Raw genomic sequence first — 23,562 nt, 5'->3', positions numbered from 1 at the left:
CTTCCTGTTTCACCATGGCGGCTAGTCAGCAGCAGCATTTGACAGCATGGGTAGCAAAACATAGCAGGCAAGCGAGCATGCAAGCAGAGCAGCAGGCAGTTAGATGATTTTTTTTAAATTGACGTTTGCTGGAGATTACATCCAGTGTCATTAGGAGCCGAGCATTTTGTTCACATGTGATGTTTCTGGATGTAATCTCCAGTGAAACGTCGATTTAAAAAAACACCATAGTCAACTTGTTGCTCACTTTCCAATATTCCTCCTCCTCCGGATTTTGCTGAAAATCCAAATCAATTGGCAAAATTTGCCCCAACGTGAAAACTCGATTTTGGTTGACTCTGCTAGGTGGCGGAGGGTTATGATTGAAACTAATTGACATTATGACTACAAGACGATCTAACCCGAAATAAACACATTTTAAATCATGGTGGAAAGTGTTTCTTCACGCATTATTTTATATCAGTAGAGTAGTGGTTCTGTACAACGTCTACTGATGCCTTTCGTTTTAAGACGCTCTGTACATTATTAAGTATTCGTATTGAACGGCTGTCCAAACCAAGGTGTGCGGGCTCGGATTTGTCGCTAATTCCGTTATGATCTTCGAGAACACTTTGTATGCATGTCTTTAACCAATACATGTAATGTTCCAAATAACGATTTATTTATTTAATCGAAGTTCTTTTAACAGGAGGATTTCTCCACAATTCTAGCTGTCCTCTGATGAGGCTGGTTGTAATTACCAGCGATACGTCGTACTCGATTTGTAAATGTGGGTTTACTCTCCAGGACACCGGTGTGCTGAAGTAGTAACTAATTGGCATGTTTTGTTTACATGAAAAAACTTACTAATTAGTTGTTTCGGGTGGTGGTGAGTATAACGATGTATTTATATTTACGCGATCTAACCCCAAAAAAAACCTTCTTATGGATAATATTGGCCGCGAAAGCCTCCATATTAAATGCTTTATTTCAATTGTAAAAAACGTATCGTGGCAAAAAAGGCATTTGATTTCATGTAAACATTGGGTAGTAAATCAATCCAGTCATTGTGTTGCAATAGCTGTTACTACTTGTTTTGTTTGTAATGTCCACAGTCATTCCATATGGAACGAGAATGTTCCCTGTTTTAATATTGTAAAGGGCAATGGTTACTTCTTCAAGTATGGCATCTAGAACCATCACCTCTTACTCTGACAAATTGTTTCCTAGCAGAAAGAGGGACGTAGGAGACATAGAATATACAGAGGAAGACAAAGGGACAGATAGATAGATGGCAGTGAGACCCAGACACAGAGAGAACAATAGGAAGACAAACATCGTTGACTATGACTTCCCGCTTGTCTGCCTGCCAGCTTTTCTGTGGTGCCTCAGTGAGTGTGAGAATCAATTTACATGCACAACGCTATATCCAACTAAATATTATTATTCATGCAGTTTTTCAGGAACTCGTGGTATTGCATAATGTTTAAGACTATAAGACAGAAAGAGATAGAGAGATAGAAAATACAAATACACGGAGACGGAGGTGAACAGAGTCTTGTCATATTCTTGGTTCTTGTATGGAATTGATGTTGTCGAGGAACTGGTCTAGAGCAGGCCGGCCATGTGGCCAGATGACAAAAGTATCATCCACGTACCTCTTCCATAAGGTTGGGCGCAAAGTGGCAGTCTGGATGGCGTCAGTCTCAAATTTCTCCATGAAAACGTTGGCTACAACCGGAGATAGGGGGGAGCCCATTGGGGTGCCCTCAGTTTGTTTGTAGAAAGTTCCATTCCAGGTGATTCCAAAGAACACAGGATGAGATGTTACTATCCTTTGTGCAAGCACTTCCAAGAGTTCATGAACAGTGAGCCTGGTGAAATTTGGGGAGCGCATCGTCAGTAGTGAACCTTTGGTTCCTAGGGTGTTTCGGCCTTTCATACTATACACCCTCCCCAAAGGCGGCCAGCGACAGGGTGATCAATCCTACGCTTGCGTCCCATTCCTAATTAGTCATAAGAGTTGCCTTGTTGTTGATAGCCAACATCCCATGGGACTATGCATGGCAGGGGTGTCCTCCTCCCTGAGTCAAGCATTGTTGACTGCATACCTCCTGGCCCTCTCACTTTGGGGCCCAGCTGGGGTCTTTCCTCTTCATCCAGAGCCACTGACTGCTGCCTTCTGCCGCCTCCAATACAGCTCTGATTGCCGAACGCTGGCTCTGGCCCTTAATTCCCAGGTCTCTAAGCAGTCTGGTTGTAGATGTTGCCACAAAACCTCTGCAGCCCACCTCCACTGGTCGGACTTCTGTGTTCCGGCATAGCGCAGACATTTTCGCTCATAAGCCTCATCTACTGAGTCCTCCCAGGGTACTGTGAGCTCAATGATGAAGACCTTCTTGAGCGAACGGGACCAGAGCACCATTTCAGGTCTTAGGGTGGTGGTTGCGATCTCCGGAGGAAACACAAGTTGCGGGCCAATGTCAGCTAGCATTTTCCAGTCGCGGGCCAAGCGCAGCTGGTCTCGCTCTATTGGTGTAGAGCCGCTCTTCGGTGGTTTAGCTCCTTCGCGGACAAAGGTCGTCCGTGAGGGGTGTGATGCTGCTGGGGGTGGTAGGGAGTTGGTGGCAGCTCGCTTGTCCTCCAGGACGGACGCAAGGTTTTTAAGGACTTGGTTGTGACGCCAAGTGTAGCGTCCTTGGGTGAGGCTTGTTTTACACCCTGTGAGAATGTGCCTGAGGTTGGCTGGCATGGAACAGAGGGCACAGTCCGGATCTTCACCATACCATTGGTGAAGATTAACTGGTGTTGGAAGGACGTCATATGTTGCTCTGATGGAAAAGCTCAACCGCCTCGCTTCCATGGCCCACAGATCCTTCCAGCTGATCTTCCTCTTCTCCACACTGTCCCATCGAGTCCACTGTCCCTGTTTGGCAAGAGAGACTGCCTTGGCCCACCTTGCAGCCTCCTCATGATGGCGTACTTCCTGCACTACCATCTTCCGCCGCTCTGGTGTAGTGGCCTTACTCCAAGCAGCACGGCTAGTTAGCCCAAGGCCTCCTCTCCCTTGCTGAACATGACCCACAATGTCAGCATGTCTGAGGGCTGCTGTTGCCTCCTGGACTGCTTTTCCTGGCCTCCATTTGCGCCCAGTTGCCAAGGTCGGCGCGTTGTTGCTCACCACTGGGTCTCGAGATTCATTCAGTGTCATCTGGAGCCTGGTTTTTGCACACTTGAATTCCTCGGTTAGACTGGTGAGGGGCAGCTTGAGGACACCATCTCCATAGAGGCCTATGGTGGTAAGGCATCGTGGAACTCCGAGCCACTTCTTTAAGTAGCTCGTGACTCCTCTTTCCATCTTCTCCACTGTTGAGATTGGAAGCTCATACACTGCTAGGGGCCACAACACCCGGGGTAGGAGACCAAACTGCAGACACCAGGCCTTTAACTTTCCAGGTAGCTGGGTGTTGTCGATGGACTGTAGGCTACTACTGATGTCTTTGCGCAGCTGTTGCACCTGGTCTTTGTCCTTCAGGCTTGCATCATACCACCTTCCAAGGCTTTTTACCGGCTGCTCAGACACTGTTGGGATTTGGTCATCTCCGATGAAGAATTTCAGGTCACAGAGTACTCCCTTCACAATCGAGATGCTGCATGACTTGGATGGTTTAATCTTCATACGGGCCCAGCTGATGTTCTCCTCGAGTTTTTTGAGCAGTCTCCTCATGCATGGGACAGTGGTGGTCAATGTTGTAATGTCGTCCATGTAGGCTCTGAGTGGAGGGAGGCGAAAACCAGAGTCGACTCGCTGTCCACCAGCAACCCATTTTGAGGATCTGATGATAACCTCCATTGCCATTATGAATGCCAATGGAGAAATGGTACATCCCGCCATTATACCTACATTCAGGCATTGCCATGAGGTGGTGAACTCTGAGTTGGTGAAGCAGAACTGCAGATCCTGAAAGTACGACTTCACCAGGGTTGTGATGGTGTCCGGTATGTGGAAAAATCTGAAGGCAGACCACAGGAGTTCATGGGGCACAGAGCCAAATGCATTGGCGAGGTCAAGGAAGACTACATGGAGGTCCCTTTTCTCCACCTTGGCCATTTGGATCTGGTGCCAGATCATGCTGGAATGTTCCAAGCAGCCAGAGAACCCTGATATTCCTGCCTTCTGTACAGATGTATCGACGTACGCATTCCTTTGCAGGTACTCGGCCATCCTCTGGGCAATGACCCTAAAGAAGATTTTACCCTCGACATTCAGTAAGGAGATTGGGCAGAATTGGCTGATGTTCACTGCATCCTTCTCCTTAGGGATCAGGACCCCGCCTGCCCTACGCCACACTTTGGGTATTATCTTCTTTTGCCAAGCTGTTCTCATAAGCCTCCAGAGGAACCTCAGGACGTCTGGTGCGTTCTTATACACTTTGTACGGGACTCCATTTGGCCCCAGGGCTGATGCTGTTCTTGCCCTTCGAACTGTGTTTTCCACCTCTTTCCATGTCGGAGGGCTGGTCTCAATATGATGTTCCGGGGGTTCAATGGGTGGGATATCTGATGGGATGGCCAGATGTTCATGTCGCTTTGAGTCAAAGTTTGTTGTTCTCAGGTGCTCTTCTAGGTTTTTCTTTGTTGTTTTTAGAACTCCACTCTTTTCCTTCGTGAAGAGACTTTTAAGGAACTTGAAGGGATCTTTATAGAATCGAGTTCTAGTTTGTTCTTTCTTCCTTCTGCGCTTCCGTAGGTTCTCTGCTCTACGGAGGGATGCCAACCGGGTTTTGATGTCAGCCTCAAGTGCCTCTATGCCCTCCTTTTCCACTTCCGAGGCTTTCTTCCACTGTTTCTTAAGTTGTCTCCTTTCTTGAACGAGGCGCTTGATTTCTTGTTGCCTCCTGGAAACTGGTGGGGTTGGAACCTTTCTCCCGCCTTTTGCCTCTTGCACTCCAAAGCTTTCTGCCCCGTACTCATAGATGATGTCCCCCATCCTCTCCAACTTCTTCTCCACTGTGCCTCGATGTTTCTCGAGGGTCAAGGTAAGGTCAGTATTCACTGTTTCCCACAACTTCTTGTCACTGGCGCCAGGCCACTTCACATACGGTCTGTGCCCTGGTAGTCTCCTCTCGACTGCAGGTCTGGGAGGCTGGGTGAGTTCCACTCCTGTTGTTGGTTCCACCTCAGTTGTTACTTCGGTGCTTGAGTTTACGTCCTCCATGACAGTGGTACTGATGCACTGCAAACTATGGTTTGCGTCCAGTTGCTGTGCTTCATTCGACTGATTTGATCGCTTTCGCAGAAAGTAATCAATGCGAGGCCTCTGTCTCTCTTTACCCAAACACCCCTTCTTCCCCTGGTGGATCCTCAACCCATGGTGTGATGTAACTTTCCTCCAACCACAGACACATACCTGCATCTGTTTGTGGCCTGCTGTTGCAGCGGAACTTGTGACAGTTGCTGTGGTGTTCTCTTGTGCTGTGCTCTCATTACTCGTAGTCGTTTCCGGTCCAGTCGTTACCATTTTGTCAGTCGATGAGTCATCTTCCGCCCCCGCTCTCGCAGACTCTAGGGGTATTCTCGTATGTTGACTTTCTGTAGCTAAATCGGGTGTTTCCAACATACTGCGAAGCATGGGAAACTACAGAAATGGGAAGCTAACCCATGACTGACCCAGTGGGGTCTATTCCCTCCTGTCAGCCGTCTCTCCGTGCCGCCACAAGGACTTTCCCCTGTTGTCAGCTGATCTTTCTCAGCAGTCACGGAACAAGTCCAGATATTCAGATTCCAAAGAACACAGGATGAGATGTTACTATCCTTTGTGCAAGCACTTCCAAGAGTTCATGAACAGTGAGCCTGGTGAAATTTGGGGAGCGCATCGTCAGTAGTGAACCTTTGGTTCCTAGGGTGTTTCGGCCTTTCATACTATACACCCTCTCCAAAGGCGGCCAGCGACAGGGTGATCAATCCTACGCTTGTGTCCCATTCCCAATTAGTCATAGGAGTTGCCTTGTTGTTGATAGCCAACATCCCATGGGACTATGCATGGCAGGGGTGTCCTCCTCCCTGAGTCAAGCATTGTTGACTGCATACCTCCTGGCCCTCTCACTTTGGGGCCCAGCTGGGGTCTTTCCTCTTCATCCAGAGCCACTGACTGCTGCCTTCTGCCGCCTCCGATACAGCTCTGATTGCTGAACGCTGGCTCTGGGCCTTAATTCCCAGGTCTCTAAGCAGTCTGGTTGTAGATGTTGCCACAAAACCTCTGCAGCCCACCTCCACTGGTCGGACTTCTGTGTTCCAGCCATGATGCCGTGAAGTATGTATTGGTTAAGCAGTGTCTCACCAAGATGGGTACCTCTGTGTTCAGTCATTGATGAACCAAGTCTTCAATGATTGCGATGGTGTCAGGTACAGGAACTTTGGTGAATAAGGAAACTACATCAAAACTGACAAGCAGGTCGTCTGGGGACAGGGAAATACCCTTGATTGTCGATACCAGGTGAGTAGAGTTTAGTACCGCAGAGGTGGTTTTTCCAGTAAAAGGACGCAGGATTTCTGACAAAAAACGAGCAAGTTTGTAGGTGGGGGAGTTGATAGTGGAGACGATGGGACGAAGGGGTGTATCTTCTTTAAGTATCTTTGGTAAGCCATATAACCTTGGTGACCTGGCAGCAGAAGGTTTCAACGAGAACTGTTTGGTTTGATCAATTAATGCGGTTGAATCTGAAATGATTTTGTTGGTTTTAATGACGAGGCTGTTGGTGGGATCTCTTTTTATTTTTGTATAGCTGCCATCATCGTTAAGTAATTCTTGAGTTTTGATGTTATATTCTATTTTATCCACGATGACAGTGGCATTGCCTTTGTTGGCTGAGAGGATGTCAATGTCATCCCTCCTTTTTAATTTATATAATTCAAAACGCTCATCTTTGCTGAGGTTGCTAGCTGGCATCTTAGCGTTTTTGCTGGTTGCAGCGATTTCAGATCTTACCACGTCTGCAGCTATGTGACCCAGGCCCTTGAGAGCCACGTCTACTTGGGCAATTATATCATTAACTGGTATGTGTTGAGTCTTGTCAGTTTATTGACAAAACCCATATCAACTATAATATTTAGCGTTAAATTAGAATTTGTCTGAATAGGACACATAATATGAAAGAGGTTGCTGACAAGGATATATATCGCTGAGTTTGAATGCTGTCCCCTCGAATGGTTGCAGGATTTTCTCCAGTCCCTCCGATTTCCTCCTACACGTGGACACACCAACTGCTCAAGGACAGGAAGTGGCCAAACATCTTAAAGGACGCTTTTCATTTTCCCAAAATTGTAAGAAACAGAGATGGTCGGGAGATATAGGATTTATGTGCCCCAGACACTGATGCTGGGTGAATGACTGTGCTAGAGAGAGGCAAGACAAATGCATGCAAGGAACAGTGGACAAGTTGGCAAACGAGTGACTGTGAAGCAAGAAGAAGTCCCTTAACTGATTGAGACGCTGGGCACTGAATAGTTCGAAGGGGGCACCATGAACTCCAGCCTGGCTCTAGGACTCATGGGTGGGGATCCTGACCACAATGCCTCCAACGTGGAGCCACTGATCTGTCTGATCCGGGAGTCCGGCCTCCGCTGCCGCCCAGCTCGAATGTCTGCACGCATCGCCAACATCGTCTTAATCATCATGATTGTTACCACGGTGTTGAACGTCCTGGGAAACATGACCATCATCATGGCTATCTCCTACTTTAAGCAGCTGCAGGTGCTGCCCAACACCTTCACCTTTTCCCTGGCGGTGGCCGACATCATGGTGGGCGTAGTGGTGATGCCCTTCTACACGACACAGTGCGTCTACGACTGCTGGTTCTTCGGCCAAAAATTCTGCAAGGTCCACCACTTCCTTGATGCCTTTATGTGCACCGCCTCCACCTGGCACCTCTGCTGCATCGCCTACGAGCGATACCTGGCCATTTGCGACCCGATGCACTATAGGCAGCGCTTTACCTGGAAGACAGCAGCCTTGCTTCTTGCCACCGCATGGCTCGGGACAGTGTTATACGTGGTGCCCGTGATGCTGGGATGGATTGTCATTGGCATCGAGGACATGATGGCAAGCCGCACCTGTACGGACAACTGCATCTTCTACATGAACAAGCCATTCTCGAGCTGTGGTGCCGTCATCACCTTCATGGTGCCGACAACGGTAATGACCCTTGCCTACGCGAAGATTTACCGTGTGGCACGCAAGCAGGCCCGCTCCATCAGCATCCAGCAGCAAGGGAGTCAGGGCAAGTCGGGCTTCAACAAGCAGCAGTGGGCGGCCATGAAACGAGAGCACAACGCCACCAAGACTGTGTCCATCATTCTGGGCGTCTTCATTTTCTGCTATGCGCCATTTTTTTACACCATCGTCAAAGATGCCTGGATCGATTTTAGAACAAATTCCTTCACCTGGGACATGGTAAACTTTTTCGGGCATGTTAACTCAGCCATCAACCCTTACCTATACGGGGGCTTCAACCGCGCGTTTCGTAACGCCATCCGCATCATGTTTAGCCGCAAGTTTTGGCAGCCTGGGAGCCGCTCAGCCGAGCTGTGAGTGTCCAATGAGGTCCTAAATTTGATTTCTAGGATTTAATTTAACATTAAATCGAGTTTATGTGTGTAATGTGTTTGATGGTTTCTCAGTCCCATCACTAGTTATTGAACAGGTTTGCGGGGTGGGGGGGAGAACACGTGTGTGTCTTGGAAAACTTGATGCAGACATCCTCACGCCTACTACGGTTATTTGGGCATGTGCTCCCTAAACCTTGGTTCACACTACCTGCCAGATTTGTTGCGCGTGGATATATTATGGATGGACGAGGCCAAAGGGGTCTCTCGTGATTTTGGTTGCTTTACTGCCATACTACTGTAGCGGACACTCTCCTCACAAACCCGCCGAGACAGGTCAGAGTTCCAGTCCGTTTATTCCACCTCTGAAACACACAGCTCCCTCCTTCATCCAGTTTTCTCCTTACGTCCCTCCTCCGACGTGCTTTCTTATCCTCCCAGGTCCCTCTCCCCCCACCCTCATCCCTGTCACCTCATTTCCAGCTGCCAATCACATATCGTCACATATTGGACCATGTCTCCTCATCTCCTGCCACCAATCACAGATCGTCATACTGCGGGGTTACTCCTGGTCAGGCAAGTGCAGGGATTGATGTCAGCGTGTAGGGCATAGGGAATGATGATGTTGTGGGGACAGTTATGGAGGACTGTTGCAAAACGTAAACCATTCCTTTTAAGGGAATTTGCCAAACTTTTCAAAGCAAGATATGCTGGAAGTCTTGACACAGTGAGTCTTTCATGGATGATTGATGACCTAATGGTTAAAATGTGTGAGTGGTCTATGTTGTTGCAGTTGGATTACTATCAAAGTAAAATGGACTGAGGAAAGTATTTTAATTTCATGTGGTCAAGGGTTGTCGGCCATTTAAAGTTTTAAAGTCAAACATTTAACATGGAGACAATAATTAGCACACACTATAGTGAATAGGCCTCATTCTGGCTTTAAATTTTAACAAACACAATTGAAGACATCATCACGTCAAAGCGTGTGATAATACAGCTGATACCAAAGAATTGAGTGCTCGCTATAATTATTGTGATCTGTGCTTTTCGGCTGTCGTGTAAAATAAGGAATAGTACGTGTTCAGTTTTCCAACTCCTGGACAAAAAGTCTGCCCACACTGTGCAGGTCGAAACGGTTATTTTGCCAGACTTTATGTTGGTCAGCCTGGTGAGTGAAGCAGGGAGCATAGATGTAGAAGCATAGTAGTACAATACAAATAAAAGATTGGACTTTTCTGCACTGCCCTCTACCGACCACAGCATAGTCTGCTGTAGCAGCCTTTGACCACCGGCATGCACAGTGATCGCCCTTTCAGGTGAAATTCAGTCTTAAAATCTGCTTAGCTTCTGCGATCATCTGACGAGATCGGGTGCATATCGGGTAATTTTATGTCAATTAGTCGCAAGCCCCGAGAGGAGGCGTAGCAGTTCTCAATACTAGACATCGCCTGTTGATGCCATTCTCATGCGCCCGATACGCCAAGTGTAGGCTGAGATTACGATGTCTGAAATCGGCCCCAACCGTGTGCATCCAGGTCTACCTCGGCCTGCCCCTGTGTAGAGTCCAATCTTGAGCAAGGCCATCGATAATTGCACAGTTCTCCCAACGTGTCAGCAGGGGCAATGTGTCTGCAAGAGTTGCCGCCTCCTCGTTCGAAGTCAGACACCGGCTGACATTCTGCTCGATGAAGGACTTCAGCATTTGTGATATGCTCACTGAAGTGAAATTCAAGTATCCATTGCAAGGACCATTGGCGAAAGGCGTCCAGTTCAAGGATGCACAGTCATCGACCATGTCTCTCTGCCATACATAACCCATATAGACATGTTTAAATGGCAAGGAAGCTTGTAGTCGGCCAATATAGGCCTACAAAAAGTGGTACACAATTATCTTTCATAAATAGTTATTTTGCAACTGTCTATAATTATTTTAGTTTTCAATGTTTAATGGAAATTTAATATTTCTTAAAATTAAAACGTCATTACACGTAATGACGTTTAATGGAAATTGAATATTTCTTAAAATTACACGTAATGACGTCAAACAGACCAATGATGACAATGCATTAATTTGCTCAAAACAGCTTTATATATAGAGAGAACTGCAGAGTAGCAGCAATAGCTACGACACCATCAGGAAACAAAGTAGCCAAATTCCGAAACAACGAAGAGGCTGAGAATATTGCATAAAGAATACAGTAGAGACATACAGTGAGGGAAAAAAGTATTTGATCCCCTGCTGATTTTGTACGTTTGCCCACTGACAAAGAAATGATCAGTCTATAATTTTAATGGTAGGTTTATTTGAACAGTGAGAGACAGAATAACAACAAAAAAATTTCTGAAAAACGCATGTCAAAAATTATATGAACTGATTTGCATTTTAATGAGGGAAAAGTATTTGACCCCTCTGTAAAACATGACTTAGTACTTGGTGGCAAAACCCTTGTTGGCAATCACAGAGGTCAGAAGTTTCTTGTAGTTGGCCACCAGGTTTGCACACATCTCAGGAGGGACTTTGTCCCACTCCTCTTTGCAGATCTTCTCCAAGTCATTAAGGTTTCGAGGCTGACGTTTGGCAAGCCGAACCTTCAACTCCCTCCACAGATTTTCTATGGGATTAAGGTCTGGAGACTGGCGAGGTCACTCCAGGACCTTAATGTGCTTCTTCTTGAGCCACTCCTTTTTTGCCTTGGTCCGTGTGTTTTGGGCCATTGTCATGCTGGAATACCCATCCACGACCCATTTTCAATGCCCTGGCTGAGGGAAGGAGGTTCTCACCCAAGATTTGACGGTACATGGCCCCGTCCATCGTCCCTTTGATGCGGTGAAGTTGTCCTGTCCCCTTAGTAGAAAAACACCCCCAAAGCATAATGTTTCCACCTTGATGTTTGACGGTGGGGATGGTGTTCTTGGGGTCATAGGCAGCATTCCTCCTCCTCCAAACACGGCGAGTTGAGTTGATGCCAAAGAGCTCCATTTTGGTCTCATCTGACCACAACACTTTCACCCAATTGTCCTCTGAATCATTCGGATGTTCATTGGCAAACTTCATGTATATGTGCTTTCTTGAGCAGGGGGACCTTCCGGGCGCTGCAGGATTTCAGTCCTTCACGGCGTAGTGTGTTACCAACTGTTTTCTTGGTGACTATGGTCCCGGCTGCCTTGAGATCATTGACATGATCCTCCCGTGTAGTTCTGGGCTGATTCCTCACCGTTCTCATGATCATTGCAACTCCACGAGGTGAGATCTTGTATGGAGCCCCAGGCCGAGGGAGATTAACAGTTCTTTTGTGTTTCTTCCATTTGCGAATAATCGTACCAACTGTTGTCACCTTCTCACCAAGCTGCTTGGCGATGGTCTTGTAGACTATTCCAGCCTTGTGTAGGTCTACAATCTTGTCCCTGACATCCTTGGAGAGCTCTTTGGTATTGGCCATGGTGGAGAGTTTAGAAACTGATTGATTGATTGCTTCTGTGAACAGGTGTCTTTTATACAGGTAACAAGCTGAGATTAGAAGCACTCCCTTTAAGAGTGTGCTCCTAATCTCAGCTTGTTACCTGTATAAAAGACACCTGGGAGCCAGAAATCTTTCTGATTGAGAGGGGGCCAAATACTTATTTCCCTCATTAAAATTCAAATCAATTTATAACATTTTTGACATGCGTTTTATTCTGTCTCTCACTGTTCAAATAAACCTACCATTAAATTATTGACTGATCATTTCTTTGTCAGTGAGCAAACGTACAAAATCAGCAGGGGATCAAAAACTTTTTTTCTCACTGTAGCATGTGAAAACTTCTTTCACACCGTACGTAGCCAACCCTGCTAATCAGAGGAAATGGAAAGATACAAGTACAACATGATTGGACTGGCAGAAATGATATCGACGGGAACGGGGGAGATAAATGGAGGTGAAGTGATCTGGTAAGGGGAAGATACAATGCACACCAGAGGAGCAAGGTTCTTGTTGAGCGCAAAAGCCACAGCATTATTGGGATATAGACTGGTTAGTCCAAAAGTAATTGGAGCGAGATTTAATTGGCATCCCCTAAATATTTCTGTCATCCAAATATATGAGCCAACTTCAGATAGCGCAGAAGAGGATAATGAAGAATTATATGGAATGCTAGAAAGCAAGTCACAGGAACTGCCTAGGAAAGATATTAAGATAATTGTGGGAGACTGGAATGGAAAAATTAGGAAGGATAACACTGGATAGTAATGCATCATGCAAATGTATGGATATGGGGAAAGAAATGACAGAGGCGAGAAACTGCTCGAATTTTCTTTAAAACATGACATGCTCATATATAATACTAAGGTTCAAACAAAAAACTGCAGAAAATGGACATGGAGGGCACCAGATGGAAAACGTACGAATATTGTAGATCTGGTAATGATCAACAGATGCTGTAAACATCAGTTCGACTATGCAGACCATTCCGAGCAGCTGATGTGTCATCGGACCACAGCTTGATACTATGTAACCTGCGACTAAAACGTATATCGAGAACGCAAATAGAGGCACTCGAGAACAAGGAGACAAGGAGAAATATGAAGAAATATCGAGTAGAATCAGGGGGAGAAATATAAACTATCTCAGCATAGACAGCAAGGCATTATCATTAAAGAAAGTAGTGGAGCAAGCAGTATAATCAGCGATAGCCTGAGTAGTAAACCCCAAAAGTACATGGATAACTAAAATAACCTAGATAACTAGCATAGGAAAATATAAAAAGAAGGCTCAAGATAAAGGAAGCGGATGAGATGGCGACTAAGTATTAGCAGGAATGGCTGGAAAAGCAATGTAGTGACATTGAATACGATGCTGGAAAACACAACCAGGGAGGTGTACAGACTAGTGACGAGCACAAATAGGAAGTGGCAACCAAGGCAAACAGCGATAAAAAGCAAAGACGGTAAAATCTTGATGGACAAAGAAGAAGCAAAAAACACATGGACGACGTATTGCAGCAATTTGTATTGGGATATTGACCAAAAGAAGACAGAGCTGCCAGTGACGTGCGGTGAGGTCAATGGCTGGGGAGGTACTGGCTAAGACGCGTCCAGCTCAGTGAGGCAGATGTGATAGCTGCCTCCCCTGGTGCTTTTTCATTGCAGTTTCATGACGAGACTAGCGAGCCGAAATATATTTATACACATATGTGAAATAATTACCTGGACTATGGAAGGCGAGGACATATAATGAAGAGGTCTACAAACATTACATACAGAGAGATAGTAACAGGCAAGCACTTATTGCCCTCCATGAGCTATGTAAGCAAATTTGGAGAGAAGAGAAAATACAGGAAGAGTGGATAAAATCCATACTTGTGAAGATACTCAAGAAAGGAGATCTCTCCAATTTTATAAAAAATTTTTATAAAACTATCGCACGTATGGTCTACATGGGGAAGGTACTAATGATAGTACTATTATTCGATTAAAAGCACAGGTGGAAGATTTTTGGTGGATGAACATGCAGGGTTTAGGAAAGTTAGGAACACAGTACAGCAAATCTTGATGTCAAGGCTTATATCAGAGAAAAAATAGGCTGGTTTACAACCGTTTCATAAATTTCCAGAAAAAAGATTCAACGACGCAATATATAACATTATACGGAGTAGGGAAAAGACTGGCAGATTTTGCAGGATGTAGGTGAAAGGTCAAATTCAGCAGTAAAAGTTAGCCAGGAAATAGGGGACGGGTTCCCAACAACAATAGGTATGAGACAGGGAGATTCACTTTCACCGAACAACGTCGTCACATACTTGGAAAGAGAGATGGATGCCATTCAGGAATATCTGTGCAAAGTGAAATAAATAACCTGAGATTCACAAACAACATAGATCTCATGGACGAAAGTTGCGTAATACTGCAGGAAAGTGTTCATATGCTGAATAATGGAAAAGACAAAGACGATGGTGTTCCGAATGGAGAACATTGAGAAATAAGTAATACTAGAAAGCAGCAATATTGTGAATGTAAATGAATTGTTAGACTTGGGAAGTCTACTGACATGGGACAACAACTGTACGAAAGACACAAGGATGAGGATCGCAAAGGCCAAAGGAGTAATGGCAGAATTTAATAACTGGAGAAGCAAGCAAATCAGCCACAAGACCAAACTGAACATCTTAAGAACATGCGTGTCCAGTACAACGTTGTATGCCTGCGAGACTTCGACATTGAAAAAAAGACTGACAGTGATAAGATCTTGGTATTCTAAATGCATTCCAATAGGATACCGCATCTTATCTGAACCAAAATAGTAATTAAAATAGAAGAGGTTGCACATAGAAGAAGACCTGATGCAGGCAGTGATGAGAAAGAACCTGGCACGATTTGGACACATAAGTAGAGTGGACAACAACAGGAAAATGTAAAGTGTTGTTTGGGAAAATGGAAGGAACTGGAAAGAGAGGAAGACCTAATAGAGAATCGCTTGACGACATAATACATTGGTGCCAGCAAGATGTGAACAGAGGAAAGTGGAAACAAATGACGAAATGTGCAGTGGACACCTACGGGCTATCTGCCCATGGATCGTGATGATGAGAGCTTTGGCAGATATTGACTACAGCTCCCCGCCTAGTTGCCTTCCAGATGTTGTTGCTCCTTAACGAGTGTGAGATTTTAATTACATGCACAACGCTATATCCAACTACACATTATTATGCATGCCGTTCTCCAATAACTGGAGGTTTTGCATAATGCTTGAGGCTGAGGGTTGTTTTATACATACTGCATGTTGACTGTGTGTTGTTTAAACAGACCAAGTGAGGAATATTTTATGAACACCTTCAGCAATGACCAACCCCAATGCTGGATGAACATCTCCCCAAACAGTGCCATACCTCGTGGTTCTGCAATGTGAGATGCATCTACCTCATGCACATAAGCTAATATCATCGATCCATCTCCCTCGATGGACGTCCTCTCAGGCGTATTCCCTCCTTTGGCTGACTCATTATTCTCGACTGCAGGAAAACCTTCAGCGTCATGTCCTGCCCTAGCCCACTTCCTCTCCTTTAACGATGCGACGCATTTTAATGGTATGTGTCCCATGGTCCATGTGTTAATCTTTCTACTGTTTATTGTAATCGCTAATTGTACAACTCAAAGCTTCTCAACCTTAGTCCTACGTTCATTGGAGGTGTTCTCCTTTCACGTGAATCGCGGATGTAAGAAAACATTGGGGGGCGTGGCTGCGCACATTGCAAAGCTAAGCAGATGTGGATATTGGCCAGATCAGACTCGGAATGGGCGTGGCCTCACCGTAGAGAAGGCGCTGTAATACGATACAATCGTACACCCGACGAAATCACGATCAGAGATTTGCCCATATATGGAAGTAAGTGGGCGTGTTGTCTTTTTGCCCATGTATGGTCTTGTGAATCGTGGCTAATTTGATAGATTCCACTCTGTCGATCCGGTACCCAGCTCAAAGTCGATCGGGCAGCCATCTTGAAAATAAATGTTATCTTAAATTTAATTCCATGGTTCACAGATGCAAAATAACGGCATTGATGTCCGATCTTTATGTAACTTTTAAAATAGTTTGTTCATATAGTCGATACAAGTGCTCTTTTAAATTGCTGTTCAAAAATGTATTTTTTTTATACATAGAAATCATTGTTGTGCTAGTTGTTTTATCACGGCCGCGATTCAACGTATTTTGGTTGTAATACGCGGTTTAAGGATACAAAACAACGGCATTGATATCCGAAGTGTAGGTACATTTTTATAGTAGTTTATTCATATAGTCGATTAGTGCTGTATTAAATCGCTGTGTAAAAATGCCATATTACTTAGAAATCAATGTTATGCTAATTAAAATGTTATCATAACCGCGATTCAGTGTATTCCTATGTCCTACTTCATCTTAAACTTGACTCTGAGTGTCCGTTTTTGTATGAAACTTTATGAAGTGAATCCATACAAGACCATTGTATCCCGATGTCATTCATATTTAATTCTGTCAGATGTGTTAAACTTCATTCAATGAGTACATACAAAAGCTTATATCCTGATGTCCGATTTTATCATAGCGATTTAGTGTATTCTGATGTCCTTCATTTTTAACTTGACTCTGTGAGTGTCCGATGTTTATATTTAACTTCATTCAGTGAGGACATGCAATACCATTATATTCGGATGTCCTACTTCATCTTTAACTTGTTTCTGATTGTCAGATTTTGTATGAAACATTATTCAGTGAGTGCAAACAATGACACACAAAAAGGGAGACGTGATCAGCACCTCAAATGGTGCCACACACCCCAGAGAAATAGAACCGCAAAGCCATATGCATAAGGTGTAAAGTCATAACTTCACGCCTATATTTCGATTTAAAGCTTTCGTGACTGCAGGGATTCATCTTCTTGGTTCTTTCGGTAAAGTCACGTAGAATGGAAATAATAAAATAATAAAAATAAAACATAATAAAATAATTCTCACGACGTTTCGGCCACAACGCAAGCAGCCGTCATCAAGTGAAGAACAGGTCTGTCGAGAAGACAGAGTCTGAATGACACACCCCAGGCTTGGAGCATCTGTTTAAGCTGGGATGCGTAGGAGGTGGGCGGGGGGGTTTAAAGTTATTATGCCCGTGCATTATGCAGGATTAGCAGCATCAAAGGGAGGGGATAGGGGTAGCATTAATAAAGGGAAGTAATGTTAATAGTATGTAGCTGCAGTAACTAAACCACCACGTAAACAACTAAAGTATAAACTACATAGTATCATCAGTATACTAAATATACTCTCCAATAAGCTGAGCTACTAACAGTAAGTAATACATTACAATTCTATGTCGCAAAAAATATCATATGCTTCCAGCTAAACTGTATTCTCTTACATCACACGGGTCTACCCCGTACTAGATAATGCCATAGACAAACCGAACATATTAAATTATATACTGTATTACTATACACCACCCTATACCCTCGACTATACATTGTAATATTACAATATGTATTATTCTACCCACCCTACTGTATATCACACTGCTGTATATTCACTATACAATTACGATACTATATATTACTATATACATTGTATTAAACATTAAAATTTTATACTATTTATTATTATACAATCCGCTATACACTATACCATTGACCGTCGCGTGAAAGATACTAAGAGGAAGCAACAAAATATGTCAATGGGAGAGTGGTGGTAGGAGACTTGCAGCGGAGCAAAGAATCCATTCCCTGCGGAAAATACAAGATATATAGTCAATGCCAGTGAGTGGACTGCGGTCTGAAAGTCACTGTAAACGTGAACACAATCAGTTAAGATACGAAATGGTTTATTACGTCCTTCCAATGATTGCTGAGCCAGAATCCATCTTCTCGGTTGAAATTGTCTCTGTGTTTGTATATGTGGATCGCCTCATGAACGAATCTCTCATGGTAGCCAGATGGCTTGCAGAGAACCTCTGTCTTGGAGAAGTCAATATCATGTGAGCCCACTGAATTGTAACAGTGATCTGCCACGGCTGAGGTGTTTGTCCTACCGTGTTTCAAGTCTGCTTTATGTTCACAAATGCGGTCCGAGACATGTCGTTTGGTTTCTCCAATGTAACTGCTACCACAGAGGCAACTTAGTTTGTAGACGCCAGGGTACTGTATGTCTGGAACCACATCTTTTAGAGACGGGACCAGATCACGGATTTTATGTACTGTGTTGAATCAGGCCTGGATCTTATGTTTTATCAGGATTTTGGAGATCTTTTTTGTGACCCCAGCAATGTAGGGTAAGGTGATGGTTTTGAATGGCTCCTCAACAGGATCCTTCTTGATGGTTGGAGTGATGGCTTTGCGGATTGTGTAGTCGGAGTAACCATTAACCTTAAGAGCTTGGCGTACGTGTTTCAGTTCACTGGCAATGTGTTCCTGGTCGGAGATGCATTGGGCTCTACGGTATAGAGTCTTGATGAGGGATTCTTCTGGGATGGATGGTGGTGGGAATCCGGTTTTAGGTAAGCATCCGTATGGGTGGCTTTCCTGTAGACAGAGTGGCTCATTGAACCATCAGGTCTCCTTTTAATTAGGACATCCAAAAAAGGCAGCTTGCCATCTTTTTCGACTTCCATGGTGAATCTGATGGCTGGGTGTATGGAATTGATGTGGTCGAGGAATTGGTCTAGAGCAGGCCGGCCAAGTGGCCAGATGACAAAAGTGTCATCTGCGTACCTCTTCCATAAGGTCGGGCGTAGAGTGGCAGTCTGGATGGCGTCAGTCTCAAATTTCTCCATGAAAACGTTGGCTACAACCGGAGATAGGGGGAGCCCATTGGGGTGCCCTCAGTTTGTTTGTAGAAAGTTCCATTCCAGGTGAAGTATGTATTGGTTAAGCAGTGTCTCACCAGGGGGGGTACCCCAATATTCAGTCCTTGATGAACCAAGTCTTCAATGATTGCGATGGTGTCAGGTACAGGAACTTTGGTGAATAAGGAAACCACATCAAAACTGACAAGCAGAATTAGCTCAATTAAAAAGACGGGAAGATCTTGTCAATGATCTCAAGGCAGCTGGGACCATAGTCACCAAGAAAACAGTTGGTAACACACTACGCCGTGAAGGACTGAAATCCTGCAGCGCCCGCAAGGTCCCCCTGCTCAAAAAAGCACATGTACATTTTCTTGGTTCTTTCGGTAAAGTCACGTAGAAGGGAAGTAATAAAATAATAAAAATAAAACATAATTAAATAATTCTCACGATGTTTCGGCTACAACGCAAGCAGCCGTCTTCAGGTGAAGAATGAGACACTGCCAAGCTTGGAGCTTATATATAAGCTGGGTTGGAGGTGGAAGAAGAGCGCCTTGACAAAATAATTTGCATATCAAGAGGAATTTAGCATATTCATGGGAAATGCCAATGAACATCTGAATGATTCAGAGGACAAGTGGGTGAAAGTGTTGTGGTCAGATGAGATCAAAATGGAGCTCTTTGGCATCAACTCAACTCGCCATGTTTGGAGGAGGCGGAATGCTGCCTATGACACCAAGAACACCATCCCCACCGTCAAACATGGAGGTGGAAACATTATGCTTTGGGGGTGTTTTTCTGCTAAGGGGACAGGACAACTTCACCGCATCAAAGGGAAGATGGACGGGGCCATGTACCGTCAAATCTTGGGTGAGAACCTCCTTCCCTCAGCCAGGGCATTGAAAATGGGTCGTGGATGGGTATTCCAGCATGACAATGACCCAAAACACACGGCCAAGGAAACAAAGGAGTGGCTCAAGAAGAAGCACATTAAGGTTCTGGAGTGGCCTAGCCAGTCTCCAGACCTTAATCCCATAGAAAATCTGTGGAGGGAGCTGAAGGTTCGAGTTGCCAAACGTCAGCCTCAAAACCTTAATGACTTGGAGAAGATCTGCAAAGAGGAGTGGGACAAAATCCCTCCTGAGATGTGTGCAAACCTGGTGGCCAACTACAAGAAACGTCTGACCTCTGTGATTGCCATCAAGGGTTTTGCCACCAAGTTCTAAGCCATGTTATGCAGAGGGGTCAAATACTTATTTCCCTGATTAAAATGCAAATAAATTAATACCATTTTTTACATGCGTTTTTCTGGATTTATTTGTAGTTATTTTGTCTATCACTGTTCAAATAAACTTACCATTAAAATTATAGACTGATCGTCTCTTTGTCAAGTGGGCAAACGTACAAAATCAGCAGGGGATCAAATACTTTTTTCCATCACTGTATTGGACAAGGGCCCTCCTGAGAAACTGCTCACAGACCAGGGTCGGAATTTTTCTGCAAAACTGTTGTGAGATGTCTGTGATGTCATGGGCACTAAGAACATTCGAATGTCACCGTACCACCAGCAGTGCGATGGACAAGTAGAGAGGCTTTACCGCATGCTGTCCGCAATGTTGTGCTATGATTTGTAAATAATGATCACACGGACTCGGACTTGCACATCCCAGGGATCCTGGGGGCATATCGCAGAGCGCCATATGCATCGACTCGGCTCTCCCCCTTCTTTTTGAGACCCTGAGCCACTTATTGAGGACTAACTGGTGGCTCTCCCTGCTAAAGCTGTTTCGTGGCCAGCCTCCCTCAGGTTGCCACTAGAAAGGCTCTGTAAAGCTTGCGAAGTCGCGATAGTGGAGATGGGCGGATCACAAATAGCAAACTAACTTTTGCGGAACAGAATGGAGGTGCCTGTACTCTTTGAGCAGGGCGATCGGGCCTGGTTACACTGTCCCCAGGTCTGGTTTGGCACATCAGACAAACTACACCATCCCTGGCAAGGCCCAGTGGACATTGTCAAAATCCTCCACCCTTAAAGTGTTCACATGCAAATGGGACACCGGCAATGGGTGGTTCATCCGAGTCACCTTAAACCATATAGAGAATCACCAATACAAGAGGTCATTCAGGCTCAATAAGGCCGGGTCCGGGGGGCATCGTGACGAATGCCAGGGAGGGGAGCATCCTCCTCGTGGAAATATTGTCCCCGCACTCTCTTCTCCTCTTCTCAGGAACGACCGGAATAAACATGGCCGTGATGAGAGGGCCGACGAAGTCATTGAGAGACGCACTGAGAAGGAGTGTCACTGGGTCGAATATGCTGCTCGACTACACATACATACTGACGGCTTATTATAAATGTACGGCTAACAATGTTATGTATTGCTTGCCTAAGAATGTATACCTTTAATAGGGTAGTGTTGTATATGTCGGGTTATGAAATTTTGATAAATATAAGAAAAAAAAATAAAAAGAAAAAATCGCATTACTCGCATAAATTATGTTAATGTATGTAATTCTATGCATAAATTATGCTACTCATGGAGATAACCATATAAATTTATGCGGATGCTTGCGATTATGTTAATGTGTGCAGTTATGATAATTAGGCTTAGCTTCGTTATCCAGAGTTGTATCAATTGATTATCTTAGTGTGTTTGTTATGTTAGGTCTCCAAATTAATATCTCAACGCAGGATACAGTTCTTATAAATAAGACAGTTTTGCATGGACTTGGAAAGAAACACTCGAAATACTTCTGTGCTAAACAATTTTAATTCTAAACAAAAATATGACACTCTAATATGCAAAGGCGAAAGCATACGTCAATATATTCATGAGCAAGATTATGCAATTAACGAAAATGAATGACTAAAACTCTTCTTATTCATGTAACTCGACGGCAGCAACTGCTTTGCATCAGTTGATATTGAACGCACCACCTTGAAATGGCAACCCTTTTCGAAATACAAAGATAACTTTTTGAAAGTCTTATTCGTGTGCGTGTTGCGTGTGCGTTGTATTGTTCTCTTGATAATCGTCGTCGTGGCATGCGATGATTCCGTCGTCGGATAGCGCACAGTTCCTCCGCTGCTGGATGACGAGTCGGCACGACGCTCGGTGACGCCCGGGTGGTGCTGCTCGAAGTGTGTGTGTATTAAACACACGGCGCATTCGATGGCGCTCTCCTCTTCCTCACTGCATTGTCTGTCAGGCTCTTTCCACTGCTCCGTTCTCTCTCTCTCATCTTCTCCGTGCTCTCTCCTTGATCGCTGCCAGCTTCACACGGACACCCGCCCTTACTTCAGGGCTGCGTTGGCTCAGGCTCTGGACGACGCGGCTGTGCGCGCTCACCGGCTTGGAGCGCTCTGGCGATGAACGATGCTCTCGTTCGTTGCTGGGTTGACGTTGGGTTGACGTTGGGTGTCTTCGCTGGCTCGAGAATGATAGCTGGAATTTCGCAAGCTTCACTCGCATTTAACCACACCTCGCCAATTCGTTCTGCGAGAAGTGACACCGGCCATCGGTATCGGTGTTTGCTCCCTCACGACGGCACCGCCAGCCGAAGCACGACTGAAACCCAGCCTCGACCCAGGCTGAACTCAGACTTCTGCGACTCTAACGACCCCTTCTCCTCCCATCTCTCCTCGAGGCACGATGCGCCCCCACTCCCGTGCAAGCCTCCCTCACAACACTGCGTCGCAAGCTGAGAGCAAGACTGAGCACGACTCGAACCAGACTGCACTGCGTGATGTGCGTTTGTGTTTAAAACCCAAAAACGTGAAAAAAAACAGACGCCAGGAGTGTCAGGCACAGACCTCCCCCTTCGCGACCCTTTGACCCCCTCCTTGCGCATCTCTTGTGAAGAAAAACAAACCAAAAAAAACAGACACCCCTGAATGTCAGGTCATAAACCCTTTTCGCGACCCTCTAACTCCCTTGCTCCCCCTGCGTGGGTAATCCCGAGGCCAGATCCCGCCATACATATTTCATGGCACGCGTGTGTTTGTGCCAAACCGTTGGAAGACAAAGGTGGCGGGGAGGTCCTGACGTTTGTTGTCTATCTGTATACAGGGATTGCACTGTTTTACTCGAGTTATATTTTAATGTCCTGAGGTTAAGTGTAACTAAGTTTCCACTTAAGCTTTCTTGACTGCTGGAATTCGTATTCTTTAGTTTTTTGGTAAGGTCATGTAGATAGAAACATACAATACAAAATAATATATATGCGGTGAGTACGAGTAAAATAAGGGAATTACTAATAAAAAGCCCCAATTGTAGGCTGCAGTCTTATACCGTTGGTTGATTCTTTTTTTTAAGTTTCTACTTTTCGTTAAGGAAAACGTTAAAGAAAACGCGAGTTGCAACAGTTGTTTTTTTCTGCTCTGCACGTTATCCGTGCATCTCCAGACGTTTTAGGAAGGTTAGGCCATCGACCTTTCGTCCATCTGGATATCGCTAGATAGTCTCTGACCTCTCTGTGCTCCGAAGTCTTGCCGTTTAATGGCCTTCCACGTTTTTTTATCTGGTGTGGCATGTGAGGGTTAGCGGGTTGTTTTCATTATTTGATTAAAAACATTTTGGCCTAATTATTCTTAATATTAATTTTTGGAAAAAAGGGGCATAGATATAACAGTAGCCCACGTAAGAGTTTAGTTATGATATGGAATGGTCAAGTTGGGTTGTAACGCCTTCCCCCC

General features: G+C 45.0%; 1 protein-coding gene across 1 annotated transcript; it reads left to right on the top strand.

The window, feature by feature from the left end:
- The first annotated feature begins 7,201 nt into the window (after positions 1 to 7,201).
- LOC133344074 (trace amine-associated receptor 4-like) lies at positions 7,202 to 10,326 on the top strand. Its single transcript, XM_061554022.1, has one exon. It carries the CDS (start codon positions 7,502 to 7,504, stop codon positions 8,567 to 8,569), a length of 1,068 nt encoding a protein of 355 aa, XP_061410006.1. The 5' UTR covers positions 7,202 to 7,501; the 3' UTR covers positions 8,570 to 10,326.
- Positions 10,327 to 23,562: the final 13,236 nt, after the last annotated feature.

This window comes from Lethenteron reissneri, chromosome 2 (assembly GCF_015708825.2).
Source record: "Lethenteron reissneri isolate LAM-NWPU_2019-01 chromosome 2, ASM1570882v1, whole genome shotgun sequence".
Lineage (NCBI taxonomy): Eukaryota > Metazoa > Chordata > Hyperoartia > Petromyzontiformes > Petromyzontidae > Lethenteron > Lethenteron reissneri.
Note: the sequence above shows the minus strand (reverse complement) of the source record. Positions and strands in the feature narration are given on the sequence as shown.